The 20,228-nt window shown below is 42.5% G+C and overlaps 2 protein-coding genes across 5 annotated transcripts in view; one reads left to right on the forward strand and one right to left on the reverse strand.

Moving 5' to 3' along the window:
• PPIP5K2 (diphosphoinositol pentakisphosphate kinase 2) overlaps positions 1-198 on the reverse strand; it is a 52,884-nt gene extending 52,686 nt beyond the window's left edge. For 2 of the 3 annotated variants that reach the window (XM_040656370.2, XM_015280460.4), the window contains exon 1: positions 84-198. The gene's annotated coding sequence lies outside the window, so the exon portion shown is untranslated. The remainder of the gene's footprint in view (positions 1-83) is intronic. The other variant, XM_046905587.1, reaches the window with a different exon arrangement.
• Positions 20-15,478, forward strand: GIN1 (gypsy retrotransposon integrase 1). Of its 2 annotated transcripts, none has more exons than XM_040656372.2 (8): positions 20-655; positions 4,461-4,606; positions 5,527-5,720; positions 6,805-7,110; positions 8,358-8,546; positions 8,644-8,808; positions 9,227-9,515; positions 12,419-15,478. In XM_040656372.2, the coding sequence occupies exons 2-8, from the start codon at positions 4,468-4,470 to the stop codon at positions 12,715-12,717; spliced, it is 1,581 nt and encodes a 526-aa protein (XP_040512306.1). In that variant the 5' UTR covers positions 20-655; positions 4,461-4,467; the 3' UTR covers positions 12,718-15,478. The 2 variants fall into 2 exon arrangements, with proteins under 2 accessions (XP_040512306.1, XP_004949361.2); XM_004949304.5 differs by having other exon boundaries at positions 20-97.
• The last annotated feature ends 4,750 nt before the right edge of the window (positions 15,479-20,228 follow it).

Below are 20,228 nucleotides of genomic sequence, written 5' to 3' on the forward strand. Positions count from 1 at the left end.
GGGGCGCCACATAAGTCCCGAGCGCGGAGGGGCGACGGTGCCACTGCTGAGCGACTGGGGAAAAGCTGCGGGTGTGCCGGTACCTCTGCAGGAGCAGGTGCGTGCCCGCGGCTCTGCACAGTGCCTAGCCTGCTGCTGACCTTCTGGCGGACCCCGAAGAAGGAGATGCGAATCAATTGCAAGGAGCGGGACGGGGGGAGGAAAAAGATCGCGTCGGTGTCGCTTTACGCATGCGCGGGCCTCGCCAGGTGGAGCCGCTGGTCGGGTAGCGACTGCTCGGCGATCCCGGCGTGCTCTGTGCGGGCTGCGCTGCCGCCATTGACCGCTGGGGAGCGGCGCAGTACACCATGGGGGCTGTAGTCCTAACGGGGAGGGATGTGAGCAGCTCCGTTCCCGCTTGAGACATTCATGGGGGCCTAATAGAAAGCATGCCTTGGGGTGGCAGAAGTCTCGCTACTCAGGGAGGGATTTGGTTCTGAGGAAATCATGCAAGGCTACCCGGGATATTCCTGCTTCTGATGGGAAGTACTCTGCGGTCAGAGTGAAAATAACTTTGAGTTAGGGTTGCGTAGGCACACATCCGTGCAGGTTAAGGGCTGACCTGCTGGAAGACAGCTCTGCAAGAGAAGGATTGAGGGATCCTGGTGGACAACAGGTTGGCCATGAACCAGCAGCGTGCCCTTGTGGCCAAGAAGGCCAGTGGTATCCTAGGGTGTATCACAGAGAGTGTGGCCAGTAGGTCGAGGGAGGTGATCCTTCCCCTCTGCTCTGCCCTGATGAGGCCACATTTGACTTCAGTGACCAGTTCTGGGCTTCTGCTTTCAAGAAAAAGAGGAAACTTCTGGAGAGAGTCCAGCAGAGGGCCGGATGATGAGGTGCCTGGAGCACCTCCCTCCTGAGAAAAGGCTGAGAGACCTGGGGCTGTTCAGTGTGGACAAAACTGAGAGAGGATCTTATCAGTGCTTGTAAATATCTGAACTGTGAAGTCAAATGAATGGGGCTGGGCTCTTTTCAGTGGTGTACAGAGACAGGATGAGGAGCAACAAGCACAAACTGCAACACAGGAAGTTCCTTACACATATGAGGAAGAACTTTACTGTGAGGATTCGGAGCCCTGGAACAGGCTGCCCAGGGAGCTCGTGCAGTTTCCTTCTCTGAAAATGTTTAGAATCTGCCTGGATGTTTTGTACAACCTACTGGAGGGAACTTGCTTTAGCAGATGGTTGGACTAGGTGATCACTGGAGTTCCCTTGCAGCCCCTACAATTGTGTGATTCTTTGAAAAGGGGGAAAAGAAGCAAAACATGCTCCTAACAAAACATTTCATTGACAGGATCTCAGAATCTTGTTTGTGTGGAGATGGAAGATGGGCATTAAAAGGCGAAATAGTGAAGTATTAATAGCCACGGCTGTTTCAGCAAAGATGCTAACGCAAGAGCAGCCCTGCTTATAGGGAAGTGTCAGCCTCTTCCTTCACTGTAAAACCATACATTCCTTCCCTACTTCAAAGTACTGAAGACTGATGACTCATTATATAATTAATTCATTTGCGTAGAGTACTAGCTAGGGTATGAACACTGATAGAGTGTACCATGTAAATTATCTGTGGTAACGGTTTATTCTAAAATAACCAAAACAGAAGGTTATGTAACTTGTTATTTTCAGCTTTTTTAAGATTAGACCAAACGCACAGACCTAAAAGTGAGTGGGGACATAGCAAGCTAAATATGCCGGAAGGAAACTCACTTAATGCTTTCCTTTTAGGCAGTAGTCCAGCAGCCTGCTGAAGCACTTAAATTTGCTGGTTCAGGATTCCATGCAATGCTCTAAATGCTTGTGGATGCTACACAAGATACATAATGTGTTCTTTCTTCATCAGATTATGTGCACTCTGCCAAATTTCCATAACAGAAACTGATATTGTGAGAATGAAGTAAAAACTTCTGTTCAGCTGAAGTATAAGCTGCACTGCTTCTCAGATAGATCTTACTGCTGCACAATTTTATTTTTCTAGAACCTATAACCATATATTACATAGGAAACTTTCACTGTCTCAAGCAAGACGTGTGTGATGAGCAGAAGGTGCTGAAAGAATAAAGATTATTCTGGAGCGTCTTTTCATGCAGCACATGAAAATCTATGTCAATCCGAAATGGACCATCCTCCCTGTGCTTACATGAGAAATCATACCCAACCTCTTGTGACTTCCAGACATGCTCTTCTAACTTCAGGCTGGCCTTCAGGAGAAGCCCTAATGAAGGCATATTGAATGCATATGCCTAGCAGATGGAATATTTTAACTGCTCTTTACCAGTAAACTTTTACTATCAGATATACTAGTTAATTGACTGCTTTAACAAAGCAGAAATAATACATTTATCATGGTAGCCTCACCTTACTTCTTGCTGTTTTCCAGTTTACCAACTCAGCTGCTTTGGCTTGTACTATCAGATATAAATTTCCAAGACAAGGAATGTCAGCCAAGATAGCTAGGAAAAGTACTGTCTTCTGGATTCACTCCTTCCTTTTCTAAAATGCTCTCTTTTCTGATAGGAACAGTTGTTTGTTTGTGGAAATTCTCTCAATTATGAGAATTTTACTTTAAAATTGTAATGTTGAATGATGACACACTTGGCTATTTGTGTAAGCCACATTTAGGTTATGCAAACTGAAATATTCAGTGGGTCAAAGGTCTTGTCATTAGTTGAATGAGAAGTTCCAGGCATGCATTTGACATTGATAACACAGCCAAGCTACATGCAGGGAGTATGATATTCTATAAATAACATACAGCATTTCACTTTCTGAGGGAAACAGTGATTAAAAACAGGCATAATCACAGTGGAGCTCTTTACCTTTTTCCCATCCTAAATATAGTAAAGGCAGATGAGAATCTAGAAATTGGAAGCTAAATATCCTAGCTTATACATGGTCCTTCCAAATAACAGCAACATGTAATGAGGTGGAGGATTCTGGAGTGACTGGATACTGTCATTTTTTAATAATTATGTGCCATTTAGCAGATATGGCAGACAACCTGATTATGCCTTTCAGCAGTCTGCATGTTGTCACATGTTGTCTAGTCTTGTGTAGCTGGAAGGATGAGGAAGAAGTTTGGTTTAATGCTGTGGATAACGGGCATTCATTAAAAAATACAACGTGGCAGGCTCTAAACCTGATCCTGCTCTTGAACAAGTCAATTAGAGCAGAATCAAAGAGCTGTTCCATCTACATGTTCATTACTGCAGGAGCGTATCTGAAAAAAAAGAAATCACGAGCCTGTTGGGCCCATGTGAATATTTCTGCTTGTCATTAATTGGTAATTATTTTTAGGCTATTCATGGTACACCTAAGCTTTTCCTGCACCAATGACGCATTTGACTAATGACATTTTAGTTTATTAATGTGATCAGAGAAGTCAGCCCATGTTAGGGAATTAATTATTAACTTGCAGACAGAGTCTCGTTTGGGGCTTCAGAATCCAGTTGTCAAATGAATTAATGAAGAAAATAAATGTGTCAGTCTCTGTCTGGGAAGTTGTTTTTTTTTTTTCCATTTGTCTGTGCTTTTTTCAGATCAGGGTGACTGTTTGGACACATCTAGTCCACAGCACACCTCCATGTGAGAGCTGTCCAAATGTTTAAAAATAAGACAACCCATTTTTCTGATTTAATTTCACCTGTCATTCTCCAGTGAGTATAATGGAAGGTGCCATTGTTTAGAAATTTTAAAATACACGTTGACAAAACCAATGTTGTGTACGACAAAATGTTGTGTCGCGTGGTGTTCATGATCACCTGTGCTGATGGTGGAATGGAACACCTCACCTATGAGAACAGGCTGAGAGAGCTGGGGCTGTTCAGCCTGGAGAACAGAAGGCAGTGAGGTGATCTGATAGCGGCCTTTCAGCGTCTAAAGGGAAACTACAGGAAAGAAGAGGACAGTCTCTTTAGCGGGGTCTGTGGCAAAAGAACAAGGGGAAATGACTTCAAGCTCAGGGAGGGTAGATTTAGGTTAGATATAAGGAAAAAATCTTTTACAGTGAGGTGATGAGGCACTGGAACAGGTTGCCCAGTGTTGTGGTGGAGGCCGCGTCCCTGGAGACTTTCAGGGCGAGGCTGCATCAGGCCCTGGGCAACCTCATCTAGCTGTGATTTCCCTTTTCACTGCAGGGAGTTGGAGCAGATGGCCCTCAGAGGTCCCTTCCAACTCTAAGGATTCTATGATAACATAATTAATGGTATAAAAGGCCCTCAGGTGCACAAAGCTTAACAGCACTTGAAGCAATTTGTGGGATTGAAATACAGCTGCTTTTGGGAAGAAAAGTGCAATTAGATAAGTGAATTTGCTACATCACTGGGATACTTCTGTCTAAACTACAGTAATTTGATGAGTTAAACCAGTGAAGATGTGCTGCTTTGATAGCTGCACCATTTAACAAATGCTGTGATTTTTGAACAGGTTTGCGATGGTCCGTAGTGGAAAAAATGGTGGACTCCACCTGAAACAGATCGCATACTACAAAAGAACAGGGGAGTACCATCCCACAACGCTATCAAGTGAAAGAAGTGGAATCAGAAGAGCAGCCAAAAAATTTGTTTTCAAAGGTAAGCATGTTCTTTCAAACTAGTCCGAGAAATTCATTTGTAGGTGAAGATTTACTGATACAAACACCAAGAGTGGTATCCTGCTCTGCAGCATACTATGATTTTAAAATACATCCTCCATGAATAAACAGCCTGCCTGTCCCTCGTTAATATATAACAGAATGTTTACAGAAACTCAGTCTCCTCTAGTCTTCGCTCAAAAGTTTTATGTATCTGTCTGAAAACCAAACATCATTTTAGATACTGGGGAACTTTCTGTCTTTTGCAACCCCTTGTTCATAGGACAACAGTAGAAGTCCTGTTCTGTGGCTGTTGACAAGGAAGGTTTGGGTTGGTTGGAGCACTGTGTGTGGCTGGGCAGCAGGACTTTGCTCTGTCATCTTAGAGCCTCCTGACCCACCCTAGCTTTGTTGTATCCCTGGGAAGACAACTTGAAGTAGTGAGCCTTTGCATCTGCTTTGTACTCTCAGTCACATCAAATCCACCCAGCTTTCGTAGAGAGAAGACAGGAAGGAGTTAAAGCCACAGATCACAATGTGTGGTTGCTTGGCAAGCACTCAGTACACCTCATGATAGAGCCTGCAACCCTTTCACACCCCCAGCACTAGCTTGTTTTAATGTTGGAGTTCTGTGGGAACAGTTTGCATTCTGACCTGCCCTTTTAACACCTCATGTTCAGATAGATAAATGTTGGTGAACAATTGGTTCTTAGAAGAAAATAACGAAAAACTTTTTAAATAAAACATACCAGGAAAAAAAAAAAAAAAACACCACCCACAACAAATCTACTTTCACACAAAGGTAAAATGAAGTTGATTTAATAAATTCTGTTCTGAATCATTCCCAGTGGCTCAGCAAACTGACCAACTACAGAAGGCAATGTTCTTGCTTGTAACTTGCTGGTATTTTTCTCTTTTCAGAAAATAAATTGTTCTATGTTGGAAAAGACAGAAAACAAATGCGCCTAGTAATTGTTTCAGATGAAGAAAAGAAAAATGTGCTTCAGAAATGCCATGAAAATGCTGCAGGCACTCATCATGGCATATCAAGAACACTGACTTTAGTGGAATCTAATTACTACTGGACCTCTGTAACAAATGATGTCAAACAGTGGGTATGGTCACATAGCTACAGGATAGTTCTATAAAATGTAGTCTTTGCAAACATTTCATAACTATATGACTTTGATACAGCAGTCACCATTGCTTAATGATAAGGTAACAGAAGCTTACAGTCAAACTTTAAGTAGCCTTTATGTCAAAGCATAGTGCTACCTTTTCATTTTTCGACTGTGTAGCTTGCATATTGCCATATGTTAGCCACTGATAGGGTGCCATAATTTCTTTCAGTATACTGGGCATGCGTGGTCTTTGAGAGGCACTTCTCTGGCAAGCCCTCTCACGTATCTTTGTTAGGCTGCAGCGTACCATCCCCTGCATGTACAGCTGGCCAGAGTGACTGCTGGCAGATGAGAGCAGGCCTCTGCCTTCCAACTAAGTGTGCTGGGGAAGCAGTTAAACAAATCACTACTTTGGTACATTCCTTCTCTGTCATGCAAAGCTATATTGACATAATCCCTAGGTAGAAGCTGATCCTTGAGCGAACAAGTATGTAAATGTTGTTTCTTGTAGCCAAATTATTGCTGCTATCAGCTTGCTGCATCACCTGAGTACTTAGTGCAAGTGTAACATGAACTGAAAATGAGTCTTTGCTTTCACTCAGGCCTGGAAAATGAGTTCTGTCCTGTAGATAAAGCTGATCTGTGCTGCATGTGGCAGATTTTGCTCACTGTCATTGTTTCCTGGCTGCAGCATTTACAACAGAAGCAAAAGGGAAATGATTGACATTTTTTTATTTCAAACTTGGGTGCTTCATGCTTCCTTTAGTATTTACTGATGTTGATGAATTTTGAATTTGATATTATACACCTGAGCTAGCACAGTGCTTTTGGGGTGAGGGGAGTTAAGTGCTGAACTGCTGCACATACCTTTCCCCTGGTCTTCGCTATGGTTTGGTTTCGTTTTATTTTTTTATCCTAGGGCTGAAAAATCTAAGGATAACAGATCATAAGAAAGATGATAAAATGAATTTGACATGACCTGGCTTACAGAGGAATAGTAGAGATTTATGATATTTCATTGCTGTAAACCTTCACCATCACTCTTTATTGACAGAATCTTCCCTTGTTTCTTCTCTAGGTGTACGCATGTCAGCATTGCCAAGTAGCAAAGAGTACAACCACCACCACGCTCAAACCATACCCGATCAAAGCAGAAGACCCCTGGACAGCAGTCACTGTAGCCTTAATGGGACCATTTAGAGCTACCAAAAGAAGCCACAAGTATGTCATAATCATGATAGATTTGTTCACAAAATGGACTGTTATCTTGCCTTTGCATGATACTTCAGCAGCTGAAATTGCTAAGGCAATCATCAGTGTGTTTTTCTTATATGGACCACCTCAAAAAATGCCTATTGACCAAGGGAAGGAGCTTGTTCATCAGGTAAGTCTTTACATGGATGATTTGTTTTTCCAAGAAAAATACATTTTTCTCCTTAGTAAATTTGCATTTTAGGCCATTAGCGAGGGGGGAAGAAAGTAAATCCCGAGTGCTTATTCTCTTTAATAAAAAAGAAAATACAGAAAATGACAAATTAATTATTTGCAATTGTAGCATTATGCAACTGTGTGTTTTTTTTTTTCTAGAGCTGTTTTCTTTGGGTAAAGAACAAAGCAAAGTGACTTCTTAATAGTCATACTGCACATTTTGTCATTTAGTTGGACTGGAACAATATTTTACACACCAGCATTCTACTGTACTTCATTTATCCAGTATTTCATATTGCCCAGTATAGCAGATAGACCAATGTCAAAATACCCTTAGATCTAGTGATCATGAAGAACTTTGTCTGATCCTCTCAGAAATTAAGAAATCATGAGGCTTTGATATGGAGAAAATAATAAACTGATTTACTGGTAGAAATACATTTAGAAACCATTGATTACTGTATCCTAAACAATACTGATTCCTTTAGCTCTCACTCCTAGGTCTGGACTGTTATGTAGGAGTAGGTTGCTCCAAAAGTAATGCCTCATATTTATTTCCGTGGAAATGACAACAGTACAATGAGCTGGAAGTCTCTTCGATAGAGCTCTTATTTGATAGAACAACTTTTCAGCTACAAAACTTGCTTTTCAACATAGCACCATTAACTATGCATTTTTGCCAGCTATGTACAAGAACCTCCATAGGTGTGCTCATCAAAATCTGCACCAGTGGAAGTGACCCACTGTCACCGCTGCTAAAACACACCACTTCACTGTGCTCACATCCACTGTTTGGTCACCGTGAACATTCAGCAACTGTTGATGAATGTCAGTGGGTGCCATTCTTTTTTTCCTACATGACGGAATTCAGTGACACACTTTTGCTTCATACCCACGCATTTCCATGTCAGACACCATTTTATCAGACTGCCCTTCTGCTGCAGTCTGTCACATGCCAACAGAATGTAGTGGAATACTGGTAGGAAGGTCCAACATCTGCTGCCGTAGCACCAACAGCAATTGTGGGCCAATGTAATAAAATAGGAGGCATTACTTTTGGAGCAATCTTTATATAGAAGGCTTTTGCTCAGTCGCCACCTCACCAACAAAATATTCAGAAAACCACTGAGTATGTTTATGTTAACTGCATGATACAAAAAAGAAAATGGAAGATTTCAATATTGTCTTATTTTTCCTTCTAAGATAAACAAAGAACTATTTGCACTATTTGGAATGAAACAAATAGTATTGTCTTATCCTCAAACCAATGAAGTAAGTGAAAGAACATGCAAGACAGTCAAAGCTTTCCTTAACAAATACTGCACAGATCATCCAAACGATTGGGATGAACATTTGTCTGCTATTGCCTATGCTTTCAATTTGACTAATTTGGTAAGTAAGGGCTCTTCCTCTTTTGACTGAAGTCCCACAAAATATATGCAAAAACTGCATGCTAAATTGGCTTGCTTTTTGCCTCCCTAATAAATAGGAGCCAGATCGAAACACCCCATATTTCCAAATGTTTAATCGTAATCCATATGTTGAACCAATGAACATACGTGTGGAAGGAGAAGACAGTATGTTTGCAAAAATATTTGAAGCAACTAGAAGAGCCAGTCAAGCACTTGAAGGAGAGAAAACCTCAGATGGCCAGGTACATGTTATAATTTCAAACTTTACTAGGAAGGAGATGGATGAGACAAGAAACATAAGATGGAGAGATTTAAGTTTGAAGTATGACGAACCTTCAGAGCAATGCATATTTTTCTTTTTTCTTCAGATTGAAATCTATGGGTGCCAGTGTATGTATGCTCATGTGTAAGAAAAGAGATATCTTTCCAAGAGATTTGTGCTTGACTTACAGGGCTGCATACTCATGGAAACTGAAAAACATATGGACTATTGATTTAGGACATGAAGATAAAATACATTTCTTCATAACTCTCTAGTTCTACACGTTATGACATCCAAAGACACTTAGTGTTAAACTTCTGCATTATTAAGCACTGTTATGAAAATACCTGATTATTTCTGGATAAAGAGAATGTAATTCATGTAAATGTCTATTGCAGGTGGAGAAAACCACTTCAGATGAACAGAAACCTAGAAATAAAATCAATGTCAAAAGGAAGTCAAAGCAATTAAGTACCCTTCGACTTAAAGTCGGTCATGAAGTCCTCAGACAAAGAAAAAATTGGTGGAAAGATGGTCGTTTCCAGTCAGAATGGGTTGGTCCTTGTATTATAGATTATATCACAGAAAATGGCTGTGCAATATTAAGAGATGCCACGGGATCCAGATTGAAAAGGCCCATCAAGATGTCTCACCTCAAGCCATACATAAGAGGGTCCAATGAAAAAGGTGCGTGTGTATATTTTATATATGTACGTGTATATATTGTTAGCTTTTCCTGCCTTGTGTGGGTGTTAGGTGAGGTTATTGTAATGAAAAGGTATCATTCAGTTACCAGGGTGAATGGAACCAATACTAGCTAGAGGAGAAATCATTGCAGTTCTTATTAATGAGAACAGCATGTGTTAATGGCTTCAAACCTATGCAGAGCGTGGAATAAAGTTAATGAATCATGTTAGAAGTCTTTAAAAAAAAATCCATTGAAATTACTTCTAATATGTGTTTGGCCCTGTTCATGCTGGCTGACAGAAATGTTCTAGAAGTATAATTAGACTGAACTGTATTCATAGAGCATCTTCTGCCTGTGTTCTTGTTTTGATACAGACAGGATCCAAATTAATTTTCTTTGTGCAGTGGAAATGTTTGCCTGTTTGTTTGTTTGTGCTTACTCTGACTGGTACAGATGGTACCTGTTTAGATGAAAAAACCTGTCCTCTAAAACCTTGAACTACAAAAACTACCTCAAAAAGCTGACTTGTGGAGAGTTTGTTTTAAACTGCGGTCATGAAGAAGTAAATTCCTAAACACTTAGGTAACCAGCTGCCACTGTTTCTCTTGCACATTCTATGTACCCTTTTACAATGGCTCTGTATTAATCAAACAACAGCAGCCATTTATGTTCTGCCAGTGCTGTCTGTGAGTCACTTCAGGCATCTGTAGGAAAAGGAATTCTCAGTGTTTGGAAGACTTCTGTCACAAAACTGTTGTTCAGGATTCTTGAAAAGAAAAGCGGAGGGGTTTCCACCTCTTCAGCACATGTGGTTGAGCACTAGTTCTTTAAAGTGTGTCAGTTACGTTGAGACAGCCATCTCTTCCATCACTTAAAACTGAGGGTTTACAAAGCTGAAAGTCATTCTGGATTTTCACGGGAGGAGCTGGTATCAAGGCCATTGTCAGCCTCTGCTGCAGCTTGTGTCACCAGGACTGCAGTGTCACATAGCTTCTCCCGGATGCTGCTGTTGCTATAGGACCATGACTCTGTGGCTTCCAGCTCTTGGCTGAACTGCTGAGCTGAGAGGCGAAGTCATGTGCCTGTCCTGCAGGCAGGTCCTGTGCAGAGGCTGCAGTGGCTTGGGTAAATTGTATCTCAGCCTGGAAAGTGGAGCGCAGTCATCTTTGTAGGATTAGTCTGACAGGTTCACCAACAAATGTCGCAGAAGCAGAAAGTAAAGGGAGGGTTTCTTCCCTTTCCCAGGGAGTGACTGAAGATTTGTTGTCTGACATGAGGGGGCGGGGAGGAATCAGTGGGTTATGAATATGTATGAATTCTAAAATTATGTTTTTATATTCATACATATTTACACTGCGGAGAGAAGTAAATTAGGTCTGTCCAAAGTAATAGGCAGCCTTTACTAAATGGCCTAACAGAAGTCAGGAAAGGAAGCTTTACTTCATTAGAATAAGGGTAGTGAAACCTGGCAGTGAATTACAGCTTTTTCATCCTTAAGAACACATGTATCTTTTTTTTTTTTTTTTTTAACAGAGGTCTGTTGTTTGTTAGCAACTAACTTATTATTCCTCTGGCTCTGGTGTGGCAGACTGATAGCTGTCCCTTTGCATAACCTTGAGTGGGGACAAAGTATTTGCAGCTGTCTCTCTGAAATGAATGTGGGAAAGTGCATCTTAGGTTAGGTGTCTGTGAGCTGTTAGTACTGCTAAAGATTTTGCTTACACTTCAGACTTTTAGAGCAGGTTTTCTTCTGTGTATTGTACTAGAAGTGTGGGTTTGAGCTTTTCAAGAAGGATAGACAAAGGCTGAAAATTGAGTGCTAACTTTTTACGTGATTTTAAAGTTGTGTGCAGTTAAGAAAGGGCAAGTAGAAGCAAGGCATTTTTCTAACCTTTTGTAACACTCTTGGCCTAAAGATAAATCCTGAGTCAATGCGCTGGTATATACTCTTGGCAGAAGCATTACAAATTAGAAGTCTGTGCAAACCTAGGTTGCTTGCTACCAGGTATTTGAATGGCCTGGCAGAGGTTGCAGAACACCCTGTGTACCCATACATTCATGTGTCTGAAGCAATATTTTTGTCATGCATGAGTGAGGTTTACTTTAAATACTAAACTCAAGAGAATCCATGTAGTTCCAATGCTCAAGTGATTCAAGAATGCACATAGACAGATTGAGGACACATCTGTTGAGAATTATAACTCATGAATGAATTCATAGCCCTTAGAAAACTTCTTTTCCCAATAGGGCCCTCATCTGAGCAAGAAAATAGTCCCTAATGCCATATTCCAGAACAGAGTATAAATTTCATGGTTACATGGATTTAATTTGGCTGGTCAGACTATTTTCATTTTATTTCAACTCCCTTGGAAAAATCAAACATGGTAACTGTATAGAAAAGTTCAATAGAGCTATATAGTACCAATCAATGCTGTTGTCATAAAAGTCTGTAAAACTGTTTTCATTCTATTTTATTTCCCCTCCCTCTTTCCCTCCCTTCCTCTCTTCTTCAACCCCTTCCCCCTCCCCCCAAAAAAAACTATTGTGCTGCATTGCAATTTCCCAGCAAGAATTTGGAGATGCCACATTTCTGTGTATGTTGGTGCACAAAGCAGAAGAATGTGCATGTCTATTTGTTTTAGTTACTAGCTCAGAACGTGACTGTGACAGCCTTCAAGCTAGTCTCTAACACAGCAAAAAAACATCAACCCTTCTAAACATGAGCATCACAAGCATTATTTCATGGATGCAACCAGGACATTTATTGTTTAGTAAAATTAGGAAAGCCACATAATCAGTCTGCTGTCACTCCAGTAATCCAGATGGCACCTCACTGTCATCTTCAGTATGGCTTTCAGTGAACTAGAAGGATCTGCTTTAATGGGTATTTTCTGTTTTGCAGATGACCGCTATTTCCTACAAGGTGCAATAGTTGTTGACCATGACTACATTGGCTTATCTGAGAGATCACATAATACAGACCAGCAGGACCCTGCTGCTGAAAAGGAAATAAATGCCTATGTGAGAGGCGTCACGTCTGCTGTGCAAATGCCACCTTCAGCCTGCAAAGGCCAAGAATCAGCAGATGGCAGACATCAGTCTGAGCTGACAGAAGATCATTGCGTTGAACCAAACAGTGCAAAGCCAGAACAGTGGCCATCACCTTGCTGGACGCTTCAGACCAAGATAGAAGATACTTAAACAGTCTCGTGGCGTTTCATTGACAAACAGTTTGGAGCACACGTGGCAGAGTGACAAAGTTTGGATAGCTCCAAGGTCCTCAGCCAAATCCACTTTGCTGTATGAATTTAGGAATACTGAAGGCTCCCGGTTATTAGTTTACATGGGCATTAAAAAGCAGTCACTCTGTTAACAAAATGTAGGCGCAACCTGTTAAAAGCACATGTTCTACTGCATATACTTAAAAACAAGTAGGTGTCCAGTGTTAATTTAAGTGGACGTTGAGAAGTTAGCATTCAATTACCAGTGCTGTCACAACCTGGTAAAAGCACATGTTCTCATCATGCCTTTGTAGTTCAGTTTCTATTACTGAAATGATTATAAGGCCCAGCTTGACTGTTACCTTCTCAGGATACAACACATTTCACTGTAATGACCTTTTCATTAGTTCTCATATGACTCATTCCTAACAGGTGGAGGTGTTGTGGGATGAATATAATCTAAACAACAGAAATTCTGTCTTCCCTGTAGAAAGACAAAGAAGATGATGTCTTCCTTTTCCTGTTATAAAACTGTTCTTTGTTTTTCATGAGAAGCTGCAAACTCTGATTTTTACAGCTTTGAATTTATACTCTAGTCCACAGCTCCAAGGTGTCACAAAACAATAAAGCTGCCAAAACTACAGGTAATGTTTTGCATATGGAACGGTGAGGCCTTCAGCTGCTCCCTGCTCATCAAAACTCTGCTAGGAGAGCAGTTTCAGTTCCTCATGCATGCCAAAATCAAAAGAGCAGTCAGCATTCATTTGTTCTTTCTTCACAAACATCTGGTTTCCCTGAGTGATACATCTTCCCAGAGCTAGCATAGATTGGGAGATTTCTGCTGACAGTGCCCAAGGAAAGGTGAGGGCTGCTGTTATTTATTCTCTGAATTCATTGAATAAGTTGTTGCAGGCCTTGACTTCCTGCCAAGAAGACTATATTTTATGGTAAGATTAAAGATGTGGCCGTTGCTAAAGTCAGCTGAGCAAAAACTCTCACGTGGAAAACCGATGAGTGCAAGCTGCTTCTTTTACAGGGGAGTGACAGGAAGAGGAAGAATGGTAGCAGGGGGCTGAATTTAGAAATGCAGCAGCATCCATTTGATACTGCAGAAGACTTGCTTTTCCTGCTCTCTGAACGCCTGCATTCCTTACCATCTCTGCTCCTGGATATCACGTGGCATTTAATGCAAGTGGCTTTTAGATTAAAGGGCTATTTATAATGGTAGTCTTTAGACAAAATCTGGAAGAGGAAAGTATTATTTATTAAAGGCTTTCACTAAACTTAGGTAAAAAGACTTTGCCCACAAGTCTGGTTAGGTACCTAACTCATGTAGAAACTCACACGTTACATGGCACGCCTGTGGTATCGTGGTTCAAAGCTACGTGGAAGAACAGCTGAGCACAATAATAGTGTTCCAGGATCTGATCTTAAAATCCATCTACAAATGCTTTCTTTTCCCTGTGTATGTTTTCCCCATTGAGACAGTTTCAGAGGGCAGGTGCTGGGCTCACGGGGTATGCCAGCAGATCTCTGTTACTCATGCACAGTTCCGTGGAGCTCTTTTCTATGGTGGGTGCATGGGGGAGCTCTGGTGTAACACATGCTGTGTGCTTGTAGCTCCACTGGAGAGAAATAAAATGCTAAACTGACAGTGGAATAGGAAAAAACAGTAACCATTTAACAGTCTGTGTAATGCTGATCATTCAGGTTTCCTGGTAATGGTGGTCTACTGCATTAACAGGCAAGCATTAGTGCCTCTTGGATGCACCAAAATGAGGCCGCCTATGCACATAGGAGGTTTATTGAAAAAAGGAGAGGGTTTTCGAGGTAATCATTCAAAAAACAATCACTGGAAACTGTGGAAAAGATACCACCAGGAAACCTGAGACGTGAAAAATAGCACACAGTGCTCTGGGAAACTGGAGGAAGCCTCCACTCTCGCCCTGGGTAAGTGCTGCACAGTGCACGCTTGTCAGCATGGTGAGCACAAACCTGCTCAGTAAATGCACGAGTGCCCATCTGCAACAAGGCATGAGGGCCTGTTTTATGGTGGGTCAGTAGCAGAAGACTTATTCCCTGACAGAATTCTTAGAAATTCTGTTTTTTAATAGTTTGTGCCCCCTCGTGGCAAGTTGTTCAGGAAGGAGGAATAAATAGGAGAACACAGCACGAAATAACAGCCAGTTTGCTCATACCTCCCAGCATGTTTTTCCTTTGGGTTTGCTTCTGGCACCAATTACCAGATAGCAATTAGTTAGATGAAAAACGTGTCAAGGAAAAAAAAGAAAAAAAAAAGAAGAAAATCAATTTGCTGGTGAAAAGCCTCTGTATGATCACTCAAAGCGTTTCAGTATTGAATGATAAACCATACCTCACATTTGAACGCTTCCTGAACTCTTGTGTAGTGTTTGCTCATTCTGTGCTAATGTGCTCCTGTGTTACAGCTCCAGACAATACTTGACATTTTAAAGTTTTTCCATCCTCTCAAGAACCTAATGTTCCCTGTTGAAGGACAGCAATGAGTCATGAGCTGCTTTTCACAGCAGGCTGTTGACAAATCTTCTGGAATCACTGCTTTTGAGAAATGGATGAGTTTTCTTTACTCATTGTGGTGCAACGTCCGTATCAATGACCTTTTGTGGCAGACATCACCGCTCTAATAACATAACATCAAACTCTGTTTGTACAGTTGCCTCTTTGATATTTTCAAAATAGGAAATAAATAATAATGGAATGTTTTTTTTTTTTTTTTTTCTTACGGCAGTTAAATAGATGCTTTCAGCTAACTCACTGGTCCAACTAGAACTAAAACACACAAGCACTGCGCTCCCTCCAGGCAGTAGAAACTCAGCACAGAGGATGCTGCTTGCATGTGAATCCAACAGAAGTCAGTAAAACCAGACAATTAGAAGGCTGAATAAATAAATGCGAATTAGCAATGTCTTGAGGAGATGATTGATATTACTCCCTTTTACACATGGTAGATACTCCATGGGCCTACTATGGAAATCTTGGTGTGTAGACATTTATGATCATAGAATGGCCTGGCTTGGAAGGCACTTTTAAGATCATCTTATTTCCAACCGCCCTGCTGTAGGCGGGGACGCCTCCCTCTAGACCAGGTTGCCCGAAGCCCCTTCCAGCCTGGCCTTGAATGCCCCCAGGGAGAGGGCATTTGCAGCCTCACTGGGCAACCTGTTTCAGTGTCTCACTACCCTCACAGTAAAGAATTTTTTCCTAATATCTAGTCTAAACCTACCTTCTTCCAGTTTAAAACCATTTCCCCTCATCCTGTCTCTACCTGCCCTTATAAAAAGTCCCTCCCAGCTTTCTTGTAGGCCTCCTTCAGGTACTAGAAGGTCACTGTACGGTCTCCCTAGAGCCTTCTCTTCCACAGGCTGAGGAGCCCCAGCTCTCTCAGCCTGTCGTGATGAAGAACAGTGCACAGTAAACTCTGATTTTGCATGGAAGCCTCTTCAGAAAGGAGTAACAGCAAACCAGGCAGTAACTTTATTTTAAAACTTTTGATTGAGGAACTGCCTGAGAACTGTGTTCCCCAACGAGTTCCCCTTTCCTCCGCTCTGCTTTTACGCAGCCCAACACCACGCTTGCAAGTGTTAGTGCAGAGAGGGCCATGCTCCAGTTGTGGGCACTGCCTGTTGGTTTGTCCTGCTGGAGCAAGTGTCATTGCAGCTTCCAAGAATGGGTCAGGGTCTCCTTCTGCCTGCAGGGCTCCTGGATACAGCCCTGATGGTGGGGAAGGGGCCTGCAGGAGCCGTGCTGCCTTGGTAGCAGAAATAGGTGGGCTGTGAGCAGGCTGCAGGAAGGACAGCATTCCCAGCTGCAGAATGTGCTGCCCCGCTGCAGGTTGCCAACGTAATGGGCCTGAAATCATGTGGATAAAGCTTTCCAAAATTTACCAGCTGTTACTCAGGTGGGCCTTTCCGGGTGCTCAGTAGGAATCACCAAGCTTTGATCTGCAGAGGGGAGTACTCAGAGCTTCAGCTGATGGCAAGAAGCAGAGCCTTGCATGTATAAAATGATACCCAAGTGGGTTGAAAGGGAATGAATCAGATTACATAGATTCTGTGCTTCAAAGTAGTTGAAATTTTTTGTCAGTTTATGCCTTAAATCTCTCTACACCTCACCGCTGCCTCCTGTACAAAGTGCGTATCACGGTGTCAGTTCCCAGACATAGTGAAAGAAGCACTCATTACTCTTCACAAAGCTGGCAGGCACAGCAATGGGGGACCCACAGAAAAAAGGCCACAGGAAAATGAGGTCTGTATTCTGTGCAGAACTTCAGTGGTATGTGGTGAATAATACATGGTGTTCCCCATCAGAGGGATAAACTCGGCAATGAGTGTTTGTCCAGTCAGAGGCGTCATGCATCACTTCTGCAGATTAAAGACCCAGAAAAAGGAGAGCAGGAACTCATCCTGTAGAAATAGGAGAGGCTTCAGCAAACTCAGCTTTTCCAGTTTGATTACTTCTGTTGTCTGGAGCAAGCTGTCTGTCTGTCTGTCAGTGTGTGGGGTACCCACTCAGATGCCAGACCCAGCTCTTGCTGCTGGCATGGCCATGGGCTCCATCTGGCTCTGCTCCCAGCACCAACAGCCACCTGGGCATTAGCAAGGCATGACGGCTTGTGAAGCTGCTATCCAGTGGTTCGTTTTTCCAGGAAGGCCTTTCCTCCTCAAACTACATTCTCAGCAAAGGCTGCACTTGAACAGCACTTTGGTACTCCATAGGTACACGCCATTTTTAACATGCTAACCGAATTCTGCTTTAACACACTTATTTCAAATATACCCATAGCCATAACATCAGTTTTGCATTTGGTAGAGTCAGTACGCTCCTGGCCTTGCCAGCAGGCTGGATCGGTGCAGGCAGACAGGGAAAATCCAGCAGAACTGATGGTGGGAGGTGGCCCTGGAGTTGGCAGCAGGCAGGATGCAGCCTGGAGCTCTCCTCCTTGTGGGCATATGGATGTGGAAAACATCAGAGCAGAGACTGGAACCAGATGATAACTGTGAGAGTATAGATGTATTTCGAAGCAGCACGACACACATCAATTGAATGCTGCATGACTGACCACTCACTGAATATGCGGTATGAAAAAAGTCTGCTTGTGCACTAGGCAGCTTGCACCTTGACTGCCATGGCGCCAAACGTTCCGTACAGCTTTGTGGTTTACACCAAAACAGGCACCCACCAAACCGTGGTGGCTGGGAGCAAGGCCTCACAGAGCAGCGCCGGGGCCTGAGACCCATCTCGAGAAACATAAAATGGCAACGTTGAGAGATTCCCTCCTTTTTAACACCGTTCTCCCTCCAGCCATATCCTAAGGACATGCTAAAAACACAGTGAGAAGCGTGGTGGTGGTGGACAGGAACTGGGGCAGGGTTCTGCCGTTAACGCCCGTGTAAACAGAAACCACCTTCAGCCTGCTATGGCTTGCTACAGCCGGCAGCTTGGGTTGCTTTACCCCGCCCTGCCACATTTCTCACATTCTAATTATTAAAAAAGTTTCTTGCATTTGTTAGTTAAAAATTGGCAACTAATTAATGTCAGTTTCCAGGTTTGTTTAAGACTGTTTGCTACAAACGATTTTTTCCATGCCATCTTTACACGAGGATTTAAGGATACTTGCAGTGCAGGTTCCTAAACAAACGTCTTCATATTTACTGGTGGCACATTTTTTTACTATTATTTTTATGATGGAATCAACCAGGGGTTTCCCAGCAGAATGTCCTGCTTCACATGGAAATAACTAAGGGAAATACTACTGGAAAGGAGCTGAAGGAAGCAGCTCGGCATGTAGAAAAACCTGATGCCCCTTGCACCTCGGCTCCCCCGCAGCTCTCCCAGCGCTTGCCTGACAAAGCCAGTCAGACCCCCCTTTTGTTTTGAAGCTACAAAGGCCAAACCCAGCGGTGTGCAGGTTTTGCTTCAGCACACAGGCAAATTCTTCACAGGAACTGGAGAGGGGTTTTGGGAGCAGTTACATCACAGCCATTTTTTTTGCTAGTAAATTTTGATTATTTGCAGTGGAGATACAATGTTTTCACTTTCAAGAACTAAAAAACACGCTTATGTGTATGTGAAGGCAAAAGAGGGTGCTAAAACTTTAGAGTTTACTACCATCTCTTTTACACAGAAAATACAGCAGCTTAATTTCAGCTTTCAATTTTAATTGCGACAAGGACTTCTTTGTAGGATTTGCAGGCGGTTCTCTGTACTATGACCCACACCACTGAATCCTAACGCTGTGTAACATGGCACACACTGCTGACCTAAGAGCTTTGGTAAGACAGAAATAAATCCAGCTTTCACGAACTAGAAGCAGTTGCCATTTACTGTATTGATCTATAAATCCCCATTAACTACTACAGCACACAGCTTAATTAGAAAATTCTACTTGATCAATGTGCTTCCCAAGGAGTCTTTACCCATGCTGACTCACAGCTGGCTTCTGGAATGGCCCTGCTTTGCTTCGCCTGTGGGAGCCCCTCCCTTGCCCTCCCCTGCTTCCAAAAGCAGGACAGAAAAACGCTGTCCTTATGGCACTTAGGAAAATACACAAAATCCGGAGAGGAAGAAACATATAACACAACTTATGAAATGGAGCCTATACGCCAGCATTTTAGGATTCCAAGTATTTTTTACATGAGGAGGAAACGTATGAAGCCCCTCAGGCTGGGTGAGGAATCCTGTCTTTTGCTGCTGTACAGTTTCTGTCATTGCCTCCGAAAACCTGCAGCCACAGGGAAGCCAGAGCCTATTTTTCAAGCTCTTTGCATCACCAGCAGCAGTGCACTACAACACCCGCAGTGACGGTCACGAAAGCTGTTTCATAAAACCCTGTGGCAATTACAGCTGTGTACACTCTGCTCATAACTCAGGTTTTAAGAGGAGATTAATCACACCGTGATCCTCAACCTAGACCGATAAATCGTGACAGCGTCACACAATGATTCACACGTCGATGACTCAGGCAGGAGGACAATTATCTGCCAAGTCTTCTGTTCTAACAGGGAGCACATTAGGAATAAGGACTGCTGCTGCATGGATGGAATAGGAAGTGAGCAGGAACACGACAACCAGAACTGTCCGTCAGGTTGCACTAGATGCCTACCCTGACTGATCTGCATATGCAATTTGAAACGTGAGCTCTCTCTTAGCTGTGACCACACTTTATTATATACCCTGCAGTTTTATAGTACATTTCCTCTTTAAATGGTTAAGCTTGACTTTGTGCGTGTATGTAAATCGTGACAACAGCGAAACGAAAAGCCCAAAAACAAAGAAACCACACCTTTTGACACAGCAAAATATTTTCCATCTTTCACACAAAATAGCACTTTTTCTCCTCTGGTAGAAGACATTATTATTTTTACCTGTATTGGCAGGTCTCTGTAACTTTTACAAAAGTTGTATACAAAAAGCTTAAAAGCATGCAAAAATTCCAGAGTACGCTCAGCCAGC

This window comes from Gallus gallus, chromosome Z (assembly GCF_016699485.2).
Source record: "Gallus gallus isolate bGalGal1 chromosome Z, bGalGal1.mat.broiler.GRCg7b, whole genome shotgun sequence".
Classification (NCBI taxonomy): domain Eukaryota; kingdom Metazoa; phylum Chordata; class Aves; order Galliformes; family Phasianidae; genus Gallus; species Gallus gallus.

Bases quoted from the DNA above. Each gene is read 5' to 3' on its own strand.
- GIN1 (XM_040656372.2), top strand. From the start codon at position 4,468: ATGGTCCGTAGTGGAAAAAATGGTGGACTCCACCTGAAACAGATCGCA. The intron at 4,607-5,526 runs GTAAGCATGTTC...TTCTCTTTTCAG, and splicing joins CAAAAAATTTGTTTTCAAAG to AAAATAAATTGTTCTATGTT. The intron at 8,547-8,643 runs GTAAGTAAGGGC...CCTAATAAATAG, and splicing joins CTTTCAATTTGACTAATTTG to GAGCCAGATCGAAACACCCC.